This window comes from Somniosus microcephalus, unplaced genomic scaffold, assembly GCF_052327205.1.
Source record: "Somniosus microcephalus isolate GS21.2 unplaced genomic scaffold, FLI_Smic_1.0 unresolved_chr2, whole genome shotgun sequence".
NCBI classification, from domain to species: domain Eukaryota; kingdom Metazoa; phylum Chordata; class Chondrichthyes; order Squaliformes; family Somniosidae; genus Somniosus; species Somniosus microcephalus.
Window position 1 is genome coordinate 16,125,818 of NW_028225180.1, and position 24,099 is coordinate 16,149,916.

At 53.4% G+C, this 24,099-nt stretch overlaps 1 protein-coding gene across 1 annotated transcript in view; it reads right to left on the reverse strand.

Moving 5' to 3' along the window:
* LOC147092184 (E3 ubiquitin-protein ligase DTX1-like) overlaps positions 1-22,704 on the reverse strand; it is a 204,954-nt gene extending 182,250 nt beyond the window's left edge. The window contains exon 1 of the mRNA XM_085975561.1: positions 22,264-22,704. Within this exon, the coding sequence (XP_085831687.1) occupies positions 22,264-22,492 (229 nt within the window). The 5' untranslated portion in view covers positions 22,493-22,704. The remainder of the gene's footprint in view (positions 1-22,263) is intronic.
* Positions 22,705-24,099: the final 1,395 nt, after the last annotated feature.

The window sequence follows — 24,099 nt, forward strand, 5'->3', positions numbered from 1 at the left end:
AGGAAAGAGAGGTAGCGAGGCGGAGAGGTTTAGGCAGGGAATTCCAGAGCTTAGGGCCCAGGCAACAGAAGGCACGGCCGCCAAAGGTGGAGCGATTATAATCAGGGATGCTCAAGAGGGCAGAATTAGAGGAGCGCAGAGATCTCTGGGGGTGGGGTTTGTGGGGCTGAAGGAGATTACAGAGATAGGGAGGGTTGTAGGGGCTGGAGGAGGTTACAGAGATAGGGAGGGTTGTAGGGGCTGGAGGTGGTTACAGAGATAGGGAGGGTTGTAGAGGTTGGAGGAGGTTACAGAGATAGGGAGGGTTGTAGGGGCTGGAGGAGGTTACAGAGATAGGGGGTGTTGTAGGGGCTGGAGGAGGTTACAGAGATAGGGAGGGTTGTAGAGGTTGGAGGAGGTTACAGAGATAGGGAGGGTTGTAGGGGCTGGAGGAGGTTACAGTGATAGGGAGGGTTGTAGAGGCTGGGGGAGGTTACAGAGATAGGGAGGGTTGTAGAGGCTGGAGGAGGATACAGAGATAGGGAGGGTTGTAGGGGCTGGAGGAGGTTACAGAGATAGGGAGGGTTGTAGAGGCTGGAGGAGGTTACAGAGATAGGGAGGGTTGTAGGGGCTGGAGGAGGTTACAGAGATAGGGAGGGTTGTAGGGCTGGAGGAGGTTACAGTGATAGGGAGGGTTGTAGAGGCTGGAGGAGGTTACAGAGATAGGGAGGGTTGTAGGGGCTGGAGGAGGTTACAGAGATAGGGAGGGTTGTAGGGGCTGAAGGAGGTTACAGAGATAGGGAGGGTTGCAGGGCTGGAGGAGGTTACAGAGATAGGGAGAGTTGTAGGGACTGGCGGAGGTTACAGAGATAGGGATGGTTGTAGGGGCTGGAGGAGGTTACAGAGATAGGGACGGTTGTAGGCCTGGAGGAGGTTACAGAGATAAGGAGGGTTGTAGAGGCTAGAGGAGGTCTCAGAGATAGGGAGAGTTGTAGGGACTGGCGGAGGTTACAGAGATAGGGATGGTTGTAGGGCTGGAGGAGGTTACAGCGATAGGGAGGGTTGTAGGGACTGGAGGAGGTTACAGCAATAGGGAGGGTTGTAGGGACTGGAGGAGGTTACAGAGATAGGGAGGGTTGTAGGGGCTGGAGGAGGTTAAAGAGATAGGGAGGGTTGTAGGGGCTGGAGGAGGTTGCAGAGATAGGGAGGGTTGTAGGGCTTGAGGAGATTGCAGAGATAGGGAGGGTTGTAGGGGCTGGAGGAGGTTACAGAGATAGGGATGGTTGTAGGGCTGGAGGAGGTTACAGCGATAGGGAGGGTTGTAGGGACTGGAGGAGGTTACAGAGATAGGGAGGGTTGTAGGGGCTGGAGGAGTTTAAAGAGATAGGGAGGGTTGTAGGGGCTGGAGGAGGTTACAGAGATAGGGAGGGTTGTAGGGGCTGGAGGAGGTTACAGAGATAGGGAGGGTTGTAGGGGCTGGAGGAGGCTAGAGATAGGGAGGGTTGTAGGGCTGGAGGAGGTTACAGAGATAGGGAGGGTTGTAGGGCTTGAGGACATTGCAGAGATAGGGAGGGTTGTAGGGCTGGAGGAGGTTACAGAGATGGGGAGGGTTGTAGGGGCTGGAGGAGGTTACAGAGATAGGGAGGGTTGTAGGGCTTGAGGAGATTGCAGAGATAGGGAGGGTTGTAGGGGCTGGAGGAGGTTACAGAGATAGGGAGGGGTGTAGGGGCTGGAGGGGGTTGCAGAGATAGGGAGGGTTGTAGGGACTGGAGGAGGTTACAAAGATAGGAAAGGGTGTAGGGCTGGAGGAGGTTACAGAGATAGGGAGGGGCGAGGCCATGGAGGGATTTGAAAACAAGGATGAGAATTTTAAAATCGAGGTGCTGCTTAACCGGGAGCCAATGTAGGTCAGCGAGCACAGGGGGTGATGGGTGAACGGGACTCGGTGCGAGTTAGGACACGGGCAGCCGTTTTTTGGATGACCTCAAGTTTACGTAGGGTGGAATGTGGGAGGCCAGCCAGGACTGCGTTGGAATAGTCGAGTCTGGAGGTAACAAAGGCTTGGATGAGGGTTTCAGCAGCGGATGAGCTGAGGCGGGGCGGAGACGGGCGATGTTATGAAGGTGGAAATAGGCGGTCTCAGTTATGCTGCGGATATGTGGTCGGAAGCTCATTTCAGGGTCAAATATGACACCAAGGTTGCAAACAGTGTGGTTCAGCCTCACTCCGTTGTATCAAAACCACTTCAAAAGAAATCAGTGATTGAAATACGGGGCCCACCAGCATCTTCTCCAACAGGGAGGGGCAATAAAATGATGGAGCAAAACGCACTCTCTTCCCTCGGCCTCGGCGAGAGTGCAGCGCAGGTTCCCCAGAATGATACCAGTGGGGCCACGGGTTAGATTATGAGAAGGGATGGCCTGGATCCATTCTTATCTATCGAAGCGTAGCCAGGGAGTCACCTGCAATGGCTTCTCTTCCCGCTCCCGCATCGTTGTCCCTGGAGTCCCCCAGGGATCTATCTATCCTTGGCACCCCTCCTATTTTTTCTTTTATATTCGTTCCTTTGATGTGGGCGTCGCTGGCAAGGCCAGCATTTATTGCCCATCCCAAATTGCCCCCGAGAAGGGGGTGGTGAGCCGCCTTCTTGAACCGCAGAGGGCAGTTAAGAGTCAACCACTTTGCTGTGGGGTCTGGAGTCAGATATAGGCCAGACCGGGTAAGGGCGGTAGATTTCCTTCCCTAAAGAACATTAGTGAATCAGATGGGTTTTAATGACAATCCGGTAGTTTCATGGTTACCATTACCGATACTACCTTTTTATTCCAGATTTAATTAATAATTAACTGAATTTAAATTCCCCAGCTGCCTGTGATGGGATTTGAACTCACGTCCACCGGAGTATTAATTCAGGCCTCTGGATTACCAGTCCAGTAACATAACCACTATACCCCTTGGCGACATCATCCGAAAACACAGCGTCAGTTTCCACATGTACGCTGACGACACCCAGCTCTACCTCACCACCACTTCTCTCGACCCCTCCACGGTCTCTAAATTATCAGACTGCTTGTCCGACATCCAGTTCTGGATGAGCAGAAATTTTCTCCAATTAAATATTGGGAAGACCGAAGCCATTGTTTTCGATTCCCGCCACAAACTCCGTTCCCTAGTCACTGACTCCATCCCTCTCCCTAACATCTGTCTGAGGCTCAACCACACTGTTCGCAACCTTGGTGTCATATTGGACCCTGAAATGAGCTTCCGACCACATATCCGCAGCATAACAAAGACCGCCTATTTCCACCTCCGTAACATCGCCCGTCTCCGCCCTTGACTCAGCTCATCCGCTGCTGAAACCCTCATCCATGCCTTTGTTACCTCTAGACTTGACTATTCCAACACACTCCTGGCCGGCCTCCCACATTCCACCCTACTTGAGGTCATCCAAAACTCGGCTGCCCGTGTCCTAACTCGCACCAAGTCCCGTTCGCCCATCACCACTGTGCTCACTGACCTACATTGGCTCCCAGTTAAGCAGCACCTCGATTTCAAAATTCTCATCCTTGTTTTCAGATCCCTCCATGGCCTCGCCCCTCCCTATCTCTGTAACCTCTTCCAGCCCCTACAACCCTCCCTATCTCTGTAACCTCCTCCAGCCCTACAACCCTCCCTATCTCTGAAAGCTCCTCCAGCCCTACAACCCTCCCTATCTCTGTAACCTCCTCCAGCCCTACAACCCTCCCTATCTCTGAAACCTCCTCCAGCCCTACAACCCTCCCTATCTCTGTAAACTCCTCCAGCCCCTACAACCCTCCCTATCTCTGTAACCTCCTCCAGCCCCTACAACCCTCCCTATCTCTGTAACCTCCTCCAGCCCCTACAACCATCTCTATCTCTGTAACCTCCTCCAGCCCCTACAACCCTCCCTATCTCTGTAACCTCCTTCAGCCCCTACAACCCTCCCTATCTCTGTAACCTCCTCCAGCCCCTACAACCCTCCCTATCTCTGTAACCTCCTCCAGCCCCTACAACCCTCCCTATCTCTGTAACCTCCTCCAGCCCTACAACCCTCCCTATCTCTGTAACCTCCTCCAGCCCTACAACCCTCCCTATCTCTGTAACCTCCTCCAGCCCCTACAACCCTCCCTATCTCTGTAACCTCCTCCAGCCCCTATAACCCTCCCTATCTCTGTAACCTCCTCCAGCCCCTACAACTCTCCCTATCTCTGTAACCTCCTTCAGCCCCTACAACCCTCCCTATCTCTGTAACCTCCTCCAGCCCCTACAACCCTCCCTATCTATGTAACCTCCTCCAGCCCCTACAACCCTCCCTATCTCTGTAACCTCCTCCAGCCCTACAACCCTCCCTATCTCTGTAACCTCCTACAGCCCTACAACCCTCCCTATCTCTGTAACCTCCTCCAGCCCCTACAACCCTCCCTATCTCTGTAACCTCCTCCAGCCACTATAACCCTCCCTATCTCTGTAACCTCCTCCAGCCCCTACAACCCTCCCTATCTCTGTATCCTCCTCCAGCCCCTACAACCCTCCCTATCTCTGTAACCTCCTTCAGCCTCTACAACCCTCCCTATCTCTGTAACCTCCTCCAGCCCTACAACCCTCCCTATCTCTGTAACCTCCTCCAGCCCCTACAACCCTCCCTATCTATGAAACCTTCTCCAGCCCTACAACCCTCCCTATTTCTGTAACCGCCTCCAGCCATGCAACCCTCCCTATCTCTGTAACCTCCTCCACCCCCTACAACCCTCCCTATCTCTGTAACCTCCTCCAGCCCCTACAACCCTCCCTATCTCTGTAACCTCCTCCAGCCCCTACAACCCTCCCTATCTCTGTAAACTCCTCCAGCCCCTACAACCCTCCCTATCTCTGTAACCTCCTCCAGCCCTACAACCCTCCCTATCTCTGTAACCTCCTCCAGCCCTATAACCCTCCCTATCTCTGTAACCTCCTCCAGCCACTACAACCCTCCCTATCTCTGTATCCTCCTCCAGCCCCTACAACCCTCCCTATCTCTGTAACCTCCTTCAGCCCCTACAACCCTCCCTATCTCTGTAACCTCCTCCAGCCCCTACAACCCTCCCTATCTATTATACCTTCTCCAGCCCTACAATCCTCCCTATTTCTGTAACCGCCTCCAGCCCTACAACCCTCCCTATCTCTGTAACCTCCTCCACCCCCTACAACCCTCCCTATCTCTGTAACCTCCTCCAGCCCCTACAACCCTCCCTATCTCTGTAACCTCCTCCAGCCCCTACAACCCTCCCTATCTCTGTAACCTCCTCCAGCCCTACAACCCTCCCTATCTCTGTAACCTCCTCCAGCCCTATAACCCTCCCTATCTCTGTAACCTCCTCCAGCCCCTACAACCCTCCCTATCTCTGTAACCTCCTCCAGCCCCTACAACCCTCCCTATCTCTGTAACCTCCTCCAGCCCCTACAACCCTCCTTATCTCTGTAACCTCCTCCAGCCCCTACAACCCTCCCTATCTCTGTAACCTCCTCCAGCCCTACAACCCTCCCTATCTCTGTAACCTCCTCCAGCCCTATAACCCTCCCTATCTCTGTAACCCCCTCCAGCCCCTACAACCCTCCCTATCTCTGTAACCTCCTCCAGCCCTACAACCCTCCCTATCTCTGTAACCTCCTCCAGCCCTATAACCCTCCCTATCTCTGTAACCTCCTCCAGCCCCTACAACCCTCCCTATCTCTGTAACCTCCTCCAGCCCCTACAACCCTCCCTATCTCTGTAACCTCCTCCAGCCCTACAACCCTCCCTATCTCTGTAACCTCCTCCAGCCCTATAACCCTCCCTATCTCTGTAACCTCCTCCAGCCCCTACAACCCTCCCTATCTCTGTAACCTCCTCCAGCCCCTACAACCCTCCCTATCTCTGTAACCTCCTCCAGCCCCTACAACCCTCCCTATCTCTGTAACCTCCTCCAGCCCCTACAACCCTCCCTATCTCTGTAACCTCCTCCAGCCCTACAACCCTCCCTATCTCTGTAACCTCCTCCAGCCCTATAACCCTCCCTATCTCTGTAACCCCCTCCAGCCCCTACAACCCTCCCTATCTCTGTAACCTCCTCCAGCCCTATAACCCTCCCTATCTCTGTAACCCCCTCCAGCCCCTACAACCCTCCCTATCTCTGTAACCTCCTCCAGCCCTACAACCCTCCCTATCTCTGTAACCTCCTCCAGCCCTATAACCCTCCCTATCTCTGTAACCTCCTCCAGCCCCTACAACCCTCCCTATCTCTGTAACCTCCTCCAGCCCCTACAACCCTCCCTATCTCTGTAACCTCCTCCAGCCCTACAACCCTCCCTATCTCTGTAACCTCCTCCAGCCCTATAACCCTCCCTATCTCTGTAACCTCCTCCAGCCCCTACAACCCTCCCTATCTCTGTAACCTCCTCCAGCCCCTACAACCCTCCCTATCTCTGTAACCTCCTCCAGCCCCTACAACCCTCCCTATCTCTGTAACCTCCTCCAGCCCCTACAACCCTCCCTATCTCTGTAACCTCCTCCAGCCCTACAACCCTCCCTATCTCTGTAACCTCCTCCAGCCCTATAACCCTCCCTATCTCTGTAACCTCCTTCAGCCCCTACAAACCCCCCTATCTCTGTAACCTCCTCCAGCCCCTACAACCCTCCCTATCTCTGTAACCTCCTCCAGCCCCTACAACCCTCCCTATCTCTGTAACCTCCTCCAGCCCCTACAACCCTCCCTATCTCTGTAACCTCCTCCAGCCCTACAACCCTCCCTATCTCTGTAACCTCCTCCAGCCCTATAACCCTCCCTATCTCTGTAACCCCCTCCAGCCCCTACAACCCTCCCTATCTCTGTAACCTCCTCCAGCCCTACAACCCTCCCTATCTCTGTAACCTCCTCCAGCCCTATAACCCTCCCTATCTCTGTAACCTCCTTCAGCCCCTACAAACCCCCCCTCCCCCGCCACCCCCATGATATCTGCGCTCCTCTAATTCTGCCCTCTTGAGCATCCCTGATTATAATCGCTCAACCAATGGTGGCCGTGTCTTCAGTTGCCTGGGCCCTAAGCTCTGGAATTCCCTGCCTAAACCTCTCCACCTCGCTACCTCTCTTTCCTCCTTTAAGATGCTCCTTAAAACCGACCTCTTTCACCTGTCCTAATGTCTCCTTATGTGGCTCGGTGTCAAATTTTGTTTGATCATCGCTCCTGTGAATCGCCTTGGGTCATTTTACTATGTTAAAGGCGCTATATAAATGCAAGTTGTGGATGATGAGAAGACACAAACTAGGCTTGTATTCCCCTGGATTAAGGGGCTGATTTGATTGAGGTTACTTTTTGGACTTTGAAAGGAACTGATCGGGTTCGATGGAGCGGGAACGGTTTTGATCAGAGTAAATAAGGAGAAACAGTTCCCAGTGGCTGAAGGCTCGGGGACCAGAGGACACAGATCGAAGGTGAAAGAGGCCATTCGGCCCATCGTGCCTGTGCCAGCTCTTTGAAAGTGTAATCCAATTAGTTCCCACTCTCCCGCTCCCTCAACACAGCCCAGCAAATTTTTCCCCTTCGAGTATTTCTCCAATTCCCTTTTCAAAATTCCTATTGAATCTGCTCCCACCGCCCTTTCAGGCAGCGCGTCCCAGATCACAACAACTCGCTGCGTAAAAACATTTCTCCTCATCTCCCCCTCTGGTTCTTTTGCCGATTATCTTCAATCTGTGTCCTCTGGTTACCGACCCTCCTGCCACTGGAAACAGTTTCTCCTTATTTACTCTATCAAAACCCTTCATGATTTTGAACACCTCTATCAAATCTCCCTTTAACCTTCTCTGCTCTAAGGAGAACAATCCCAGCTTCTCCAGTCTCTCCACGTCACTGAATTCCCTCATCCCTGGTACCATTCTGGTCAATCTCCCCTTAACCTTCTCTGCTCTAAGGAGAACAACCCCAGTTTCTCCTGTCTCTCCACGTAACTGAAGTCCCTCATCACTGGTACCATTCTGGTCAATCTCCCCTTAACCTTCTCTGCTCTAAGGAGAACAATCCCAGCTTCTCCAGTCTCTCCACAGAACTGAAGTCCCTCATCCCTGGTACCATTCTGGTCAATCTCCCCTTAACCTTCTCTGCTCTAAGGAGAACAATCCCAGCTTCTCCAGTCTCTCCACGTCACTGAAGTCCCTCATCCCTGGTACCATTCTGGTCAATCTCCCCTTAACCTTCTCTGCTCTAAGGAGAACAATCCCAGCTTCTCCAGTCTCTCCACAGAACTGAAGTCCCTCATTGTAGTGTCCGTGTGTAGATAAAGACACTGAAGACAGGAGTTGGTTCATAGGTATTTACTAAGCAAGTCTGGGGGGGGTTTCTAAAGGATATACACAATACACAGGCTTATATAGCCCAAGTGGCAATTACCGGCATTACGCACACCTGGGGCTCTTAAAGGCACATACACCACAATTCCTCCCCTTCTAGCTAACTAGTACATCATATTTTAAGTAATTATTAATTACATGTTATATGCAAAATAATATACATTGCTGTATTAATTAATTATAAGTTAGTCTCTCAGGGGGCTTCCTGACTCGGTCCGGATAACGCCTCGGGGGTGTAGTAGTTTCTGGTGGTGTAGTAGGTTCTTCTGGCAAGGCTGATTCGGCTTGAAGGCCAGTGTCGGGTTCATCGGGTTCCAGTATCACCGGATCGGAGGTAGATATGGGTATCTCTACTTCATCGTTAGATGTATAGCGTGGTGGTGTAGGTTGTCCCTTTTCGGATGACTTGATGATTTGGTCAGCATGGCGCCTTATTATGCTTTCTCCGATGTCCACGGTATACATCAGTGGTCCTAGTCGTGTGCAGATAGTTCCAGGCTGCCATTTCTCGGTACGGTAGTCCCGGGCCAAAACCGGTTGGCCTATCTGGAAGGCCCTAGTTGGCCTTTCATTCATGCCCTGAAACTGCCGGTTCTCCACGTCCCTTCGGATGTTGGGCTTGACCAAATCCAGCCGGCATCTTAGGTTTCTATTGTAGAACATCATGGCGGGAGTTTGGTTTGTAACCATATGTGTTGCATTCCTATATGCAAATAAGAAGTTATCCACCTTGTGCTGAAGTTTTATGTCTTCATTACCCATGGCCTTTATGGCCTTCTTAAAGGTCTGGACAAACCTTTCAGCCAATCCATTGGTGGCGGGATGGTATGGGGTGGACGTGTAGTGCTTTACCCCATTGTTCTTTAAGAACTTTCTGAATTCTTCGGACACAAATTGCGGTCCATTATCAGAACATATCTGTTCCGGCAGCCCATTCCTGGCAAATATGGTCCTTAATACTGTGATGGTTTTTTCCGTGGTGGTGGAGGACATCTTTATTACCTCCGGCCACTTGGAGTGTGCATCAACTGCGATTAAGAACATTGAGTCCATAAATGGACCAGCAAAGTCGATGTGCACCCTTTGCCAGAGAGATGAGGGCCACTCCCATGGATGTAGAGGGGCCTGTGGCGGAGCATTTTGGACCTTCTGGCATCCTAGGCAGCTCTTGGTCATGTCTTCGATGTCTCCATTGATACCTGGCCACCATACAAACGCCCTAGCTAGGTTCTTCATTTTCACTCCACCCAGATGCCCCTCGTGAAGCTCCTTTAGCACTTTATCCTGGAGTTTGGGTGGAATCACCACTCTGGATCCACACATCAAGGTTCCTCGGCACACTGAGAGCTGTTCTCTTCTTTGTGAGAATGCTGGCAACAGTGGTTCGCCATGTGCTGGCCATCCCTTCATTGTTAAATCGTAGACCCGTGAGAGAGTAGGGTCATTTCTGGTCTCCCTTTCAATGGCAGAATTTGTCACCGGTAGACATTCCACTATGGTAGAGTGGAATATCTCTACTGGGTCTACTGTAGGTGCCTCTTCTATCGTTGGCAACGGCAGGCGCGATAAACCGTCAGCATTCCCATGCTGTTTTGACCCTTTGTATTCAATGTTGTATTGGTGTGCCCCTAGAAAAAGGGACCACCTCTGTAGTCTTTGTGCCGTCATAATGGGGACACCTTTCTTAGGGTTGAATATGGAGATGAGGGGTTGATGGTCAGTCAACAAGGTAAATTTTTGTCCGTGTAGGTAATGGTTGAATTTCTTCACTCCCCATACCAGGCTGAGTGCTTCCCTGTCTATCTGGGAATAGTTACGCTCAGCTGAGTTCAATGAGCGTGACGCAAAAGCTATCGGCCGTTCCGAGCCATCAGGGAATCTATGGGACAATACCGCTCCTATGCCGTAAGGGGATGCATCGCACGCCAGTCTGATTGGTAGTGATGGGTTGTAATGAGCCAAAACTTTCTCGGATGTGATTAAGTCTTTACATTTATGGAAGGCACGTTTACAGTCTTCGTTCCATTTCCAAATCACTCCTGTGTGTAGAAGATCATTAAGAGGGTGTAGAATAGTTGATAAGTTCGGTAAAAATTTATGATAGTAATTTATTAATCCCAGGAATGACCTCAATTGTGAAACATTTTCAGGTGCTGGGGCTTTTATAACTGCTTCAATTTTTTCAGGTGACTTATGCAACCCTTCCTTATTAATTATGTGGCCACAATATGATATCTGATTTTGGAAAAATTCGCACTTGGGGCGATTTGCTCGTAGGCCCCGTTCTTTCAGCCTAGTGAGCACCTGCTCCAAATTGGCAAGGTGCTCGTTGTCGTTTTCTCCTGTTATAAGGATGTCGTCTAGGTAACACTGAGTCCCCGGAATCCCTTGCAGGACTTGCTCCATAGCTCTTTGCCAGATAGCTGGAGCTGATGCTACTCCAAAAACCAGTCGATTGTACTGGTACAGGCCTTTGTGTGTGTTTATTGTGAGATACTTTTTAGAGGTCTCCTCAACCTCCATCTGTAGATATGCCTGTGCCAAGTCAATTTTTGTGAAATGTTTTCCTCCGGATAGTGAGGCGAAAATATCTTCTATCCTCGGAAGAGGATACTGTACCGTGTGAAGGACCGGGTTTACAGTCACCTTAAAGTCCCCACAGTTGCGAATTTTTCTCTGTTCCTCAGAGTTATTTTTCAATGCTTTTTTCATGACTGGAACGATGGGTGTTGCCCATTCGCTCCAATCTATTTTGGATAATACGCCTGCCTTTTCCAAATTCTCCAGCTCTGCCTCGACTGCCGGACGTATTGCGTATGGCACCGGTCTTGCCTTAAACATTTTTGGAATTGCTGCATCTTCCACTTTTATTGAGGCGGTGATGCCTTTCAAGGTTCCTAGTTTCTCTTGAAACACTTCTTTGGCGTTGGCCAAGATGTCTTTTAATCGTTCAGGTATGATGTCATCATTGTTTTTTTCCTTACTGGTCACCGTCAGTGCCTGAATGGAGTGCCAGTCTAAACGTATCTTCCTTATCCATTCACGTCCCAACAACGGTGGACCACCATCTTGTAGAATGTATAAATACAACTTTTGTATTTCTTTGCCGTTGTATACCACAGGCACCTTTATTTTTCCTTTGGGGTATACTTTCTGCCCCGTATATGTTTTTAAGATAATGGATGTGTCTTTTAGAGGTATAAGCGAAAATAGCCTCTCGTAATCTCGTCGATTTATTACGGTTAGAGCTGATCCTGTATCTAGCTCCATTTTAACTGGGGACCCTGCTATTATGAGGGTAACCCAAATGGTCTGGTAATCTTCATTGGCAATTACATTATGTAATTTGAGAGAGCTTAGTCTCTTGTTCCCGGAGTCGCTATCGCTCTTCTGGTCTTTGGAGCTACTGTCCGTCATCATTTGTACCTTTCTGTGCTTTTCCTTATTGATTCTTTTCCCGTTAGTGGATTTTTTATTTTCAGATCGGCATACACGTGGAATGTGTCCCATCTTTCCGCATCGCCTGCATGCTTTTTCTTTGAACCAGCAATCCCTCTGGTCATGGTTGGATCTGCCGCAGCGATAACATCTCTCGAAACCTCGTGTCATTTCATGGGTGCCGAAGTCCTGTGGCCTTTGCTGTATCTTTGCCGTTCCTATTGCACTGAAAGCCTTGTCCAGTGTTAAATCTTTTCCAGAAGATACCTTTTTTAGTGTTTCTACACTTAGGGGATCGCAGATGAATTTGTCTTGCAGAGAATCTGCCAGTCCTGCCTCGAATTGGCAGTGTAGGGTATCAACAATCTCCTCAAAATTCTTGTCCATCGGTTCGGCTGGAGTGATTAAGTTGCGTAACAGCTTGTATGTTTCTGCGCCCATTAGATCCAGAAGCACTGAAGCTTTTTTTTCATCTTCTATTCCATTTGCGGTGCAAAACACCTCCACTCTTTCTACATATGTGGTCCAATCCTCTATCTTGTTATCAAAAACATCAATATTGCCAAAGTTAGGCTCTGTTTCGTTATCAAAAGCATCAATATTGCCAGACTTAGGCATTTCAAAAAAGATATGGCGCTTCCCGCGCTTTTTCTTTTCTCTCTGTAGCAACGATATGGTGCTTCCTGCGCTTTCCCGCCGCTGCTACCGATAACAACGCTGTTTTACTGTGGTTTCCGTTTATTCACTGTTGGAGACTCGTTCCCGACGGAGGTCTAAACGCTGACCTGCTTGCCGCGCCGGCCGTCTCCCGAGTGCACCCTCCCAGTCCGTTATTGCTTGCCTCCGATTTCGCTGCCTGTCTCAGCTGTAGAGCCCGCCGCTGGAGCTCCAGCCTGACGCCCAGGAAGGATTAGCGCAGTACCTGTCACCAGCTTGGCCAGCTGGTGAAACCACAGTTTCTATTACTTCCTTGAGTCTTCTGGACGCTGGAGGAATCGATGTCCTTGAGGTGCTGCCGAATTGCAGGTAAGTCCGTTTCCACTTCGTCGCCACTGTAGTGTCCGTGTGTAGATAAAGACACTGAAGACAGGAGTTGGTTCATAGGTATTTACTAAGCAAGTCTGGGGGGGGTTCTAAAGGATATACACAATACACAGGCTTATATAGCCCAAGTGGCAATTACCGGCATTACGCACACCTGGGGCTCTTAAAGGCACATACACCACACTCATCCCTGGTACCATTCTGGTCAATCTCCCCTTAACCTTCTCTGCTCTAAGGAGGACAATCCCAGCTTCTCCAGTCTCTCCACAGAACTGAAGTCCCTCATCCCTGGTACCATTCTGGTCAATCTCCCCTTAACCTTCTCTGCTCTAAGGAGAACAATCCCAGCTTCTCCAGTCTCTCCACGTAACTGAAGTCCCTCATCCCTGGTACCATTCTGGTCAATCTCCCCTTAACCTTCTCTGCTCCAAGGAGAACAATCCCAGCTTCTCCAGTCTCTCCACGTAACTGAAGTCCCTCATCCCCGGTACCATTCTGGTCAATCTCCCCTGAACCTTCTCTGCTCTAAGGAGAACAATGCCAGCTTCTCCAGTCTCTCCACGTAACTGTATCACTCGGATAAACTGATCTAACCACAACTTGCATTGATATAGCGCCTTTAACGTAGTAAAACGTCCCAAGGCGCTTCACAGGAGCGTAGCAAACAAGATTCGACACCGAGCCACATAAGGAGATATTAGGACAGGTGACAAAAAGCTTGGTCAAAGAGGAAGGTTTTACGAGATGTCTTAAAAGAGGAGAGAGAGGTAGAGAGGCTGAGAGGGTTAGGGAGTGAATTCCAGAGCTTAGGGCCAAGGCAGCTAAAGGCATGGCCACTAATGGTGGAGCGATTAAAAGTGAGGGATACTCAGTAGTCCAGAATTGGAGGAGCGCAGAGATCTCGGAGGGTTGTAGGGGCTGGAGGAGGTTACAGAGATAGGGAGTGTATTAGGAGCTGGAGGAGGTTACAGAGCATGGGAGGGTTGGAGGGCTGGAGGAGGTTACAGAGATAGGGAGTGTTGTAGGGGCTGGAGGAGGTTACAGAGTTAGGGAGGGTTGTAGGGGCTGGAGGAGGTTACAGAGATAGGGAGGGTTGTAGGGGCTGGAGGAGTTTACAGAGCATGGGAGTGTTGTAGGGCTGGAGGAGGTTACAGAGATAGGGAGTGTTGTAGGGGCTGGAGGAGGTTACAGAGTTAGGGAGGGTTGTAGGGGCTGGAGGAGGTTACAGAGATAGGGAGGGTTGTAGGGGCTGGAGGAGTTTACAGAGCATGGGAGTGTTGTAGGGCTGGAGGAGGTTACAGAGATAGGGAGTGTTGTAGGGCTGGAGGAGGTTACAGAGATAGGGAGTATTGTAGGGGCTGGAGGAGGTTACAGAGATAGGGAGTGTATTAGGAGCTGGAAGAGGTTACAGAGCATGGGAGGGTTGGAGCGCTGGAGGAGGTTACAGAGTTAGGGAGTGTTGTAGGAGCTGGAGGGGGTTACAGAGCATGGGAGTGTTGTAGGGGCTGGAGGAGGTTACAGAGATAGGGAGGGTTGTATGGGCTGGAGGAGATTACAGAGATAGAGAGGGTTGTAGGGGCTGGAGGAGGTTACAGAGATAGGGAGGGTTCTAGGGGCTGGAGGAGGTTACAGAGATAGCGAGGGGTTGTAGGGGCTGGAGGAGGTTACAGAGATAGGGAGGGTTCTAGGGGCTGGATGAGGTTACAGAGATAGCGAGGGGTTGTAGGGTCTGGAGGAGGTTACAGAGATAGGGAGGGTTGTAGGGGCTGGAGGAGGTTACAGAGATAGGGAGGGTTGTAGTGCTGGAGCAGGTTACAGAGATAGGGAGGGTTGTAGGGGCTGGAGGAGGTTACAGAGATAGCGAGGGTTGTAGGGAGTGGAGGAGGTTACAGAGATAGGGAGGGTTGTAGGGGCTGGAGGTGGTTACAGAGATAGGGAGGGTTGTAGGGGCAGGAGGAGGTTACAGAGATAGGGAGGGTTGTAGGGGCTGGAGCAGGTTACAGAGATAGGGTGGGTTGTAGGGGCTGGAGGAGGTTACAGAGATAGCGAGGGTTGTAGGGACTGGAGGAGGTTACAGAGATAGAGAGGGTTGTAGGGGCTGGAGGAGGTTACAGAGATAGGGAGGGTTGTAGGGGCTGGAGGAGATTACAGAGATAGGGAGGTTTGTAGGGGCTGGAGGAGATTACATAGATAGGGAGTGGCGAGGCCATGGAGAGATTTAAAAACAAGGATGAGAATTTTAAAATCGAGGCATTGCCGGACTTATCTGTTTCTCTCTGGTTCCTCCTCTCTACCCAGATATTAATCCTATTTGTTACTCATCCCCTTTAACATACATTAACCGTTATGGTATAATATACATTTATACAATATACGCTGACTTACTGTATAATATACACTGACGTACTGTAGATATTATATAGAGTGACGATATAATATACATTGATTATGGAAGTGTTTTATACACTATTGTGATCTGGAATGTACTGCCTACATTTCAACAGCCTCAGCCTGTTGAATCTGCTCGATCAAAAATGTTGATTTTTTTTTTTTTTAATTTAATTGGTTCTGTCTTGCACAGAACTTTAATACATTAAAATCTTTGCCTCGCTTTGATCCTCACATTTTTGTATGGAAGCATCGCTGTGACAGAACAGGCTGGGGCTCTTTCCTCTTGAAAAGGGAAGACAGAGGGGGTGACCTGATTGAGGTCTTTCAGATCAGGGAAGGGTTTCGACAGGGTAGACGTAGGGAAGATGCTTCCCACTTGTGCGGTGAGGCCCGAACTCGGGCCCTTAAATGTAAGACGGTCAGCCATAAATCCAATTGGGAAACTTCGTCAGCCGGAGAGTGGTGAGAATGTGGAACTCCCTACCACAGGGAGCGGCTGAGGCGGATAGTATAGATGCATTTAAGGGGAGGCGAGACACGCACATGAGGGAGAAAGGGAAGGGGTGAAGGAAGGAAGGAGGGAAGAGAGGATGGAAGGGAGGGAGGAAGGAAGGTATCATAGAATCATAGAAAGCTACAGCACGGAAGGAGGCCATTCGGCCCATCGTGTCCGCGCCGGCCGACAAAGAGCTGTCCGGCCTAATCCCACTTCCCAGCTCTTGGTCCGTAGCCCTGCAGGTTACAGCATCCCAAGGGCACATCCAAGTACTTTTTAAATGTGGTTAGGGTTCCTGCCTCTACCACCCTTTCAGGCAGTGAGTTCCAGACCCCCACAACCCTCTGGGTGAAGAAATTTCCCCTCAAATCACCTCTAAACCTTCCACCAATTACTTTAAATCTGTGCACCCTGGTTTTTGACCCCTCTGCTAAGGGAAATAGGTCCTTTCTGTCCACTTTATCGAGGCCCCTCATAATTTTATACACCTCAATAAGGTCTCCCCTCAGCCTCCTCTGTTCCAAGGAAAACAGACCCAGCCTATCCAGTCTTTCCTCATAGCTAAGATTCTCCACTCCCAGCAACATCCTTGTAAATCTCCTCTGTACCCTCTCTAGTGCAATCACATCTTTCCTGTAATGTGGTGACCAGAACTGCACGCAGTACTCCAGCTGAGGCCTAACTAGTGTTTTATGCAGTTGAACATAACCCCCCTGCTCTTGTATTCTATGCCACGGCTAATAAAGGCAAGCATTCTGTATGCCTTCTTAACCACCTTATCTACTTGGCCTGCTACCTTCAGGGATCTGTGGACATGCACTCCAAGGTCCCTTTGTTCCTCTACACTACTCAGTGTCCTACCATTTAATGTGTATTCCCTTTCCTTGTTAGCCCTCCCCAAATGCATTACCTCACACTTCTCCGGATTGAATTCCATTTGCCACTGTCCTGCCCACCTGACCAATTTATTGATATCCTCCTGCAGTCTACAGCTTCCTTCTTCAGTGTCAACCACACAGCCGATTTTAGTATCATCTGCAAACTTCTTAATCATACCCCCTATATTCAAGTCTAGATCGTTGATATATACCACAAAAAGCAAGGGACCGAGTACTGAGCCCTGCGGAACCCCACTGGAAACAGCCTTCCAGTCACAAAAACACCCATCAACCATTACCCTCTGCTTCCTGTCTCCGAGCCAGTTTTGAATCCAATTTGACACTTTGCCCTGGATCCCATGGGCTTTTAACTTCGTGACCAGCCTGCCATGTGAAACCTTATCAAAAGCCTTGCTAAAGTCCATATACAGTACATCAAACGCACTACCCTCATCTACCCTCCTTGTTACCTCCTCAAAAAATTCAATCAAACTAGTCATGAAGGAAGGGATGGAGGGAGGGAGGGAAGGAAGGAAGGAGGGAGGGAGGGAGGGAAGGAAGGAGTGAGGGAGGGAGGGAAGGAGGGAGGGAGGGAAGGAAGGAGGGAGGGAGGGAGGGAAGGAAGGAGGGAGGGAGGGAGGGAAGGAAGGAGGGAGGGAGGGGAGGAAGGAGGGAGGGAGGGAGGGAAGGAAGGAGGGAGGGGAAGGAAGGAGGGAGGGAGGGAGGGAAGGAAGGAGGGAGGGAGGGAGGGAAGGAGGGAGGGAGGGAAGGAAGGGAGGGAGGAAGGAGAGAGAGAGGGAGGGAAGGAAGGAGGGAGGGGAGGGAGGGAGAGAGTGAGAAGGATCTGGACATGGAGAAGATCAGGACAGGGAGAAGGAGTAAGACTGTTGGCTTCAAATCAAATCATAAACATCTATCGGGAAGAGATTGGAGACAGAGAGAAATAACTGCAGCAATGAAAGGGCAGCTTTAGAATCCCTCCTGCATTGCTCCCCCGCCCCCCTTCCTGAGCATGTCTCTCCACTCAAGAGCAAGGTGGCATCGCCTGAGACCCAGGCCCCCCTCCCCTCCCCTCACTTCCATCATCTTGTAACTAATGGATGTGACTGAACGAAAAAGAAACACAGACATATCCAATATATAAAGTCTGAGCGGGGCAGTGGACCTGGGAAAGGAGGGGAGAGAGAGAGAGAGAGAGAAGCTGAGGCAGAGAGAGAGAGACAGAGAGAGACAGAGACAGAGAGAGAGAGACAGAGAGAGACAGAGACAGAGAGAGAGAAACTGAGTCAGAGAGAGAGAGACAGAGAGAGGGAGAGAGACAGAGAGCGAGACAGAGACAGAGAGAGGGAGAGAGACAGAGAGAGCGAGAGAGACAGGGGGGGGAAGAGAGAGAGAGAGAGAAACTGAGACAGAGAGAGACAGAGAGGGGGAGAGAGAGAGATACAGGGAAACTGAGACAGAGAGAGAGACAGAGAGAGACAGAGAGAGGGAGAGAGAGAGGGAGAGAGAGGGACAGAGAGAGAGACAGTGAGAGAGAGAGACAGAGACAGAGAGAGAGAGAGACAGAGCGCGCGAGAGAGAGAGAGAGGGGGGGAGAGAGATACAGGGAAACTGAGACAGAGAAAGGGAGAGGGGCGAGACAGTGGGAGAGAGACAGAGTGAGGGATGAAACAGAGGGAGGGAGGGAGATAGAGAGTGAGGAGGGGCAAGGCATAGGGAGGGAGGGAGACAGGGTGAGGGGTGAGGCAGAGAGAGGGAGGGAGGGGCGAGACAGGGAGGGAGGGATGGGTACAGAGAGAGACAGAGTGAGGGGCGAGACAGGGAGGGAGGGAGAGAGGGAGGGAGGGAATCAGAGAGAGACAGAGTGAGGGGAGAGGCAGGGAGGGAGGGAGGGAGACAGAGAGAGACAGAGTGAGGGGCGAGACAGAGGGAGGGAGGGAGAGAGGGAAGGAGGGAATCAGAGAGAGGCAGAGCGAGGGGCGAGACTGGGAGGGAGGGAGGGATACAGAGAGAGACAGAGTGAGGGGCGAGACAGAGGGAGGGAGGGAGAGAGGGAGGGAGGGAATCAGAGAGAGACAGAGTGAGGGGCGAGACTGGGAGGGAGGGAGAGAGAGAGACAGAGCGAGGGGCGAGACAGGGAGGGAGGGAGGGATACAGAGAGAGACAGAGTGAGGGGCGAGACAGGGAGGGAGGGAGAGAGGGAGGGAGGGAATCAGAGAGAGACAGAGTGAGGGGAGAGGCAGGGAGGGAGGGAGGGAGACAGAGAGAGACAGAGTGAGGGGCGAGACAGAGGGAGGGAGGGAGAGAGGGAAGGAGGGAATCAGAGAGAGGCAGAGCGAGGGGCGAGACTGGGAGGGAGGGAGGGATACAGAGAGAGACAGAGTGAGGGGCGAGACTGGGAGGGAGGGAGGGATACAGAGAGGGACAGAGCGAGGGGCGAGACAGGGAGGGAGGGAGAGAGGGAGGGAGGGAATCAGAGAGAGACAGAGTGAGGGGCGAGACTGGGAGGGAGGGAGGGAGACAGAGAGAGACAGAGTGAGGGGCGAGACAGAGGGAGGGAGGGGGAGAGAGAGAGACAGAGTGAGGGGCGAGACAGAGGGAGGGAGGGAGAGAGAGAGAGAGTGAGGGGCGAGACAGAGGGAGGGGGGATACAGAGAGAGACAGAGTGAGGGGCGAGACTGGGAGGGAGGGAGGGATACAGAGAGGGACAGAGCGAGGGGCGATACAGGGAGGGAGGGAGAGAGGGAGGGAGGGAATCAGAGAGAGACAGAGTGAGGGGCGAGACAGAGGGAGGGAGAGAGAGAGAGAGACAGAGTGGGGGCGAGACAGAGGGAGGGAGGGAGAGAGAGAGAGAGAGTGAGGGGCGAGACAGAGGGAGGGAGGGAGAGAGAGAGAGAGTGAGGGGCAAGACAGAGGGAGGGAGGGAGAGAGAGAGAGAGTGAGGGGCGAGACAAAGGGAGGGAGGGAGAGAGGGAGAGACAGAGCGAGGGGCGAGACAGAGGGAGGGAGGGAGACAGAGAGAGACAGAGTGAGGGGCGAGACGGAGGGAGGGAGAGGGACAGAGGGAGGGAGGGAGAGAGGGAGAGACAGAGTGAGGGGCGAGACAGAGGGAGGGAGGGAGACAGAGAGAGACAGAGTGAGGGGCGAGACAGAGGGAGGGAGGGTGGCAGAGAGAGACAGAGTGAGGGGCGAGACGGAGGGAGGGAGGGAGGGAGAGAGACAGAGTGAGGGGCGAGACAGAGGGAGGGAGGGAGAGGGAGAGAGACAGAGTGAGGGGCGAGACAGAGGGAGGGAGGGAGAGAGGGAGAGACAGAGTGAGGGGCGAGACAGAGGGAGGGAGGGAGAGGGAGAGAGACAGAGTGAGGGGCGAGACAGAGGGAGGGAGAGGGAGAGAGACAGAGTGAGGGGCGAGACAGGGAGGGAGGGAGAGAGGGAGAGACAGAGTGAGGGGTGAGACAGAGGGAGGGAGTGAGAGAGGGAGAGACAGAGTGAGGGGCGAGACAGAGGGAGGGAGGGAGGGAGACAGAGAGAGACAGAGTGAGGGGGGAGACAGAGGGAGGGAGGGAGGCAGAGAGAGACAGAGCGAGGGGCGAGACAGGGAGGGAGGGAGAGAGAGAGAGACAGAGTGAGGGGCGAGACAGGGAGGGAGGGAGGGAGAGGGAGAGAGACAGAGTGAGGGGCAAGACAGGGAGGGAGGGAGAGAGAGAGAGACAGAGCGAGGGGCGAGACAGAGGGAGGGAGGGAGAGGGAGAGAGACAGAGCGAGGGGCGAGACAGGGAGGGATGGAGAGGGAGAGAGACAGAGTGAGGGGCGAGACAGAGGGAGGGAGGGAGAGAGGGAGAGACAGAGTGAGGGGCGAGACAGAGGGAGGGAGGGAGAGAGAGAGAGACAGAGTGAGGGGCGAGACAGAGGGAGGGAGGGAGAGAGGGAGAGACAGAGTGATGGGCGAGACAGAGGGAGGGAGGGAGACAGAGAGAGACAGAGTGAGGGGCGAGACAGAGGGAGGGAGGGAGAGGGAGACAGAGAGAGACAGAGTGAGGGGCGAGACAGAGGGAGGGAGGGAGAGGGAGAGAGACAGAGTGAGGGGCAAGACAGGGAGGGAGGGAGAGAGAGAGAGACAGAGTGAGGGGCGAGACAGAGGGAGGGAGGGAGAGAGAGAGAGAGAGACAGAGCGAGGGGCGAGACAGAGGGAGGGAGGGAGAGGGAGAGAGACAGAGCGAGGGGCGAGACAGAGGGAGGGAGAGAGAGAGAGAGAGACAGAGCGAGGGGCGAGACAGAGGGAGGGGCGAGACAGGGAGGGAGGGAGAGAGAGAGAGAGAGTGAGGGGCGAGACAGAGGGAGGGAGGGAGAGAGAGAGAGACAGAGTGAGGGGCGAGACAGAGGGAGGGAGGGAGAGAGAGAGAGACAGAGCGAGGGGCGAGACAGAGGGAGGGGCGAGACAGGGAGGGAGGGAGAGAGGGAGAGACAGAGCGAGGGGCGAGACAGAGGGAGGGAGGGAGAGAGAGAGACAGAGCGAGGGGCGAGACAGGGGGAGGGAGGGAGACAGAGAGAGACAGAGTGAGGGGCGAGACAGGGAGGGAGGGAGAGAGAGAGAGACAGAGCGAGGGGCGAGACAGAGGGAGGGAGGGAGACAGAGAGAGACAGAGTGAGGGGCGAGACAGGGAGGGAGGGAGCGAGGGAGGGAGGGAATCAGAGAGAGACAGTGAGGGGCGAGACAGAGGGAGGGAGGCAGACAGAATGAGGGAGGGGCAGAGAAAGAGAGAGACAGAGTGAGGGGCGAGGCAGGGAGGGAGGGAGACAGAGAGAGACAGAGTGAGGGGTGAGACAGGGAGGGAGGGAGCGAGGGAGGGAGGGAATCAGAGAGAGACAGAGTGAGGGGCGAGACAGAGGGCGGGAGGGAGACAGAATGAGGGAGGGGCAGAGAAAGAGAGAGAGGAGGTAAGACAGAGACAGAGAGAGAGAGAGAGCTGGACAGTGCAGTGGGTGCCAGGAAGATCAGTGTTGAGACAAGGCAGGTACCGTGGGCCGGACTGAGCGAAAGCCACTTGTTGGATTTGGGAAGCTGAAGGATTTGTGGCGATGGGGAACCACTCGGTGCATTGAACTGCTCAGTGTTGAGCGGCCGGGTTTGTTTCTGTTTGCACAGCTCTGACAATGGGCTTTTGTTTTCTTGCAAATCCAAAGATATGCTGAAATGGGAATATCATTGGGAATCAAATTGGAAATAGGTTGTAATTTAAGTTGTTTAAAAAAACAATGCACCGGCTCTGGGAATGGCCCCTTGTTATTCTCTGGGTGTTACAGCCAGGCACGTCCCTGCTTCGATCCCCCTCTCTCCCGCATACACAGATTCAAGATTCTGCATGGCTTTTTATGTATTATTATTACCATCTCCCTCACCCAGCAACTCTACAATAAATCCAATCCTGCAACAATAAAAAAAACATGGCATTCTTGCAAGCGAGACGAGAACATGTTTGCATCTCATTTATGTTTTGCAAACGTTTAGTGATGCATATTTCGTTTTATTGTGTTCAAGGGAGAATCGATGGGGAGGGGGGGTTGCAAAATTCAAAGACTGCAAAAAACTAATCATTCAATATTGTGATTTTTTGATATAAAGGTGTTTCTCTTTGTCACCCCCTCCTCTTACCGGTGTCCTGGCGGAACTGGTGCATGGATTGTAGGTCGATGATGTACGGGGAGAGCTTGCTGTCGACCTGTCCCAGCACCGCGCTGCCTCTGGCGTTACTCCGGAGCACCTGCTCGATGTGGTGACAGACCGCGGCGCTATAAGGTCGCCAGCGCCCGTGCTCGTTAAGCCATTCCCACACCACCGCCGAGGCGACGGCCGGCCCGCTGGCGGTGGCTGCCACGATCATAGCCAACTTGCAACAGCAAAAAATTGACAGAGAGAGATAGAGAGATAGAGAGAGAGATCTCTGCAGGCTCTGGGCTTGTGCCTAGCACTCAGCGTTGTCCCCCTGGCCAACGTTTCATTTCTTGCACTTGGATTCAGCTCCTGGTCCTCTCGTCTTCCTCTTCACCTCCTCCTCCTCCCCAGTGCATCACAGGCACGTCTCTCCTGCCTGCTCTCCGGCCTGGCATCCTCTGGCGAGCTGCTGCACTGCAAGGAGGGGTAGAGGGCTGGGATTCATGGATAGGAGGGAGGGGGGGAGAAGGAGGGGTGGAGAGGGAGGGGGAGAAGGAGGGGTGGAGAGGGAGGGGGAGAAGGAGGGGTGGAAGGAGGGGTGGAGGGAGGGGTGGAGAAGGAGGGGGAGAAGGAGGGGTGGAGAGGGAGGGGGAGAAGGAGGGGTGGAGGGAGGGGGAGAAGGAGGGGTGGAGAGGGAGGGGGAGAAGGAGGGGTGGAGGGAGGGGTGGAGAAGGAGGGGTGGAGAGGGAGGGGGAGAAGGAGGGGTGGAGGGAGGGGTGGAGAGGGAGGGGGAGAAGGAGGGGTGGAGGGAGGGGTGGAGAAGGAGGGGTGGAGAAGGAGGGGGGGAGGGAGGGGAGAAGGAGGGGTGGAGAGAGGGGGAGAAGGAGGGGTGGAGGGAGGGGAGAAGGAGGGGTGGAGGGAGGGGAGAAGGAGGGGTGGAGAGAGGGGGAGAAGGAGGGGTGGAGAGAGGGGGAGAAGGAGGGGTGGAGAGAGGGGGAGAAGGAGGGGTGGAGGGAGGGGAGAAGGAGAGGTGGAGAGAGGGGGAGAAGGAGGGGTGGAGAGAGGGGGAGAAGGAGGGGTGGAGGGAGGGGAGAAGGAGAAGTGGAGAGAGGGGGAGAAGGAGGAGGGGAGAAGGAGGGGTGGAGGGAGGGGAGAAGGAGGGGTGGAGAGAGGGGGAGAAGGAGGGGTGGAGGGAGGGGAGAAGGAGGGGTGGAGAGAGGGGGAGAAGGAGGGGTGGAGAGAGGGGGAGAAGGAGGGGTGGAGAGAGGGGGAGAAGGAGGGGTGGAGGGAGGGGGGAGAAGGAGGTAGGGGGAGAAGGAGGGGTAGAGGGAGGGGTAGAAGGAGGGGTGGAGGGAGGGGAGAAGGAGGGGTGTAGGGAGGGGAGAAGGAGGGGTGGAGGGAGGGGGAGAAGGAGGGGTGGAGGGAGGGGAGAAGGAGGGGTGTAGGGAGGGGAGAAGGAGGGGTGGAGGGAGGGGGAGAAGGAGGAGTGGTGGGAGGGAGGTGGAGAAGGAGGGGTGAGAGAGGGGGAGAAGGAGGGGTGGAGGGAGGGGGAGAAGGAGGGGTGGAGGGAGGGGTAGAAGGAGGGGGAGGGGTGGAGGGAGGGGGAGAAGGAGGGGGGAGGGGTGGAGGGAGGGGGAGGGGGAGGGGTGGAGGGGGGGGAGAAGGAGGGGTGGAGGGAGGGGGGAGAAGGAGGGGTGGTGGGAGGGGGAGGGGGAGGGGTGGAGGGAGAGGGGTGGATGGGGGGGAGGGGTGGAGGGAGGGGGAGGGGTGGAGGGAGGGAGGAGAAGGAGGGGTGGAGGGAGGGGGAGAAGGAGGGGTGGAGGGAGGGGGAGAAGG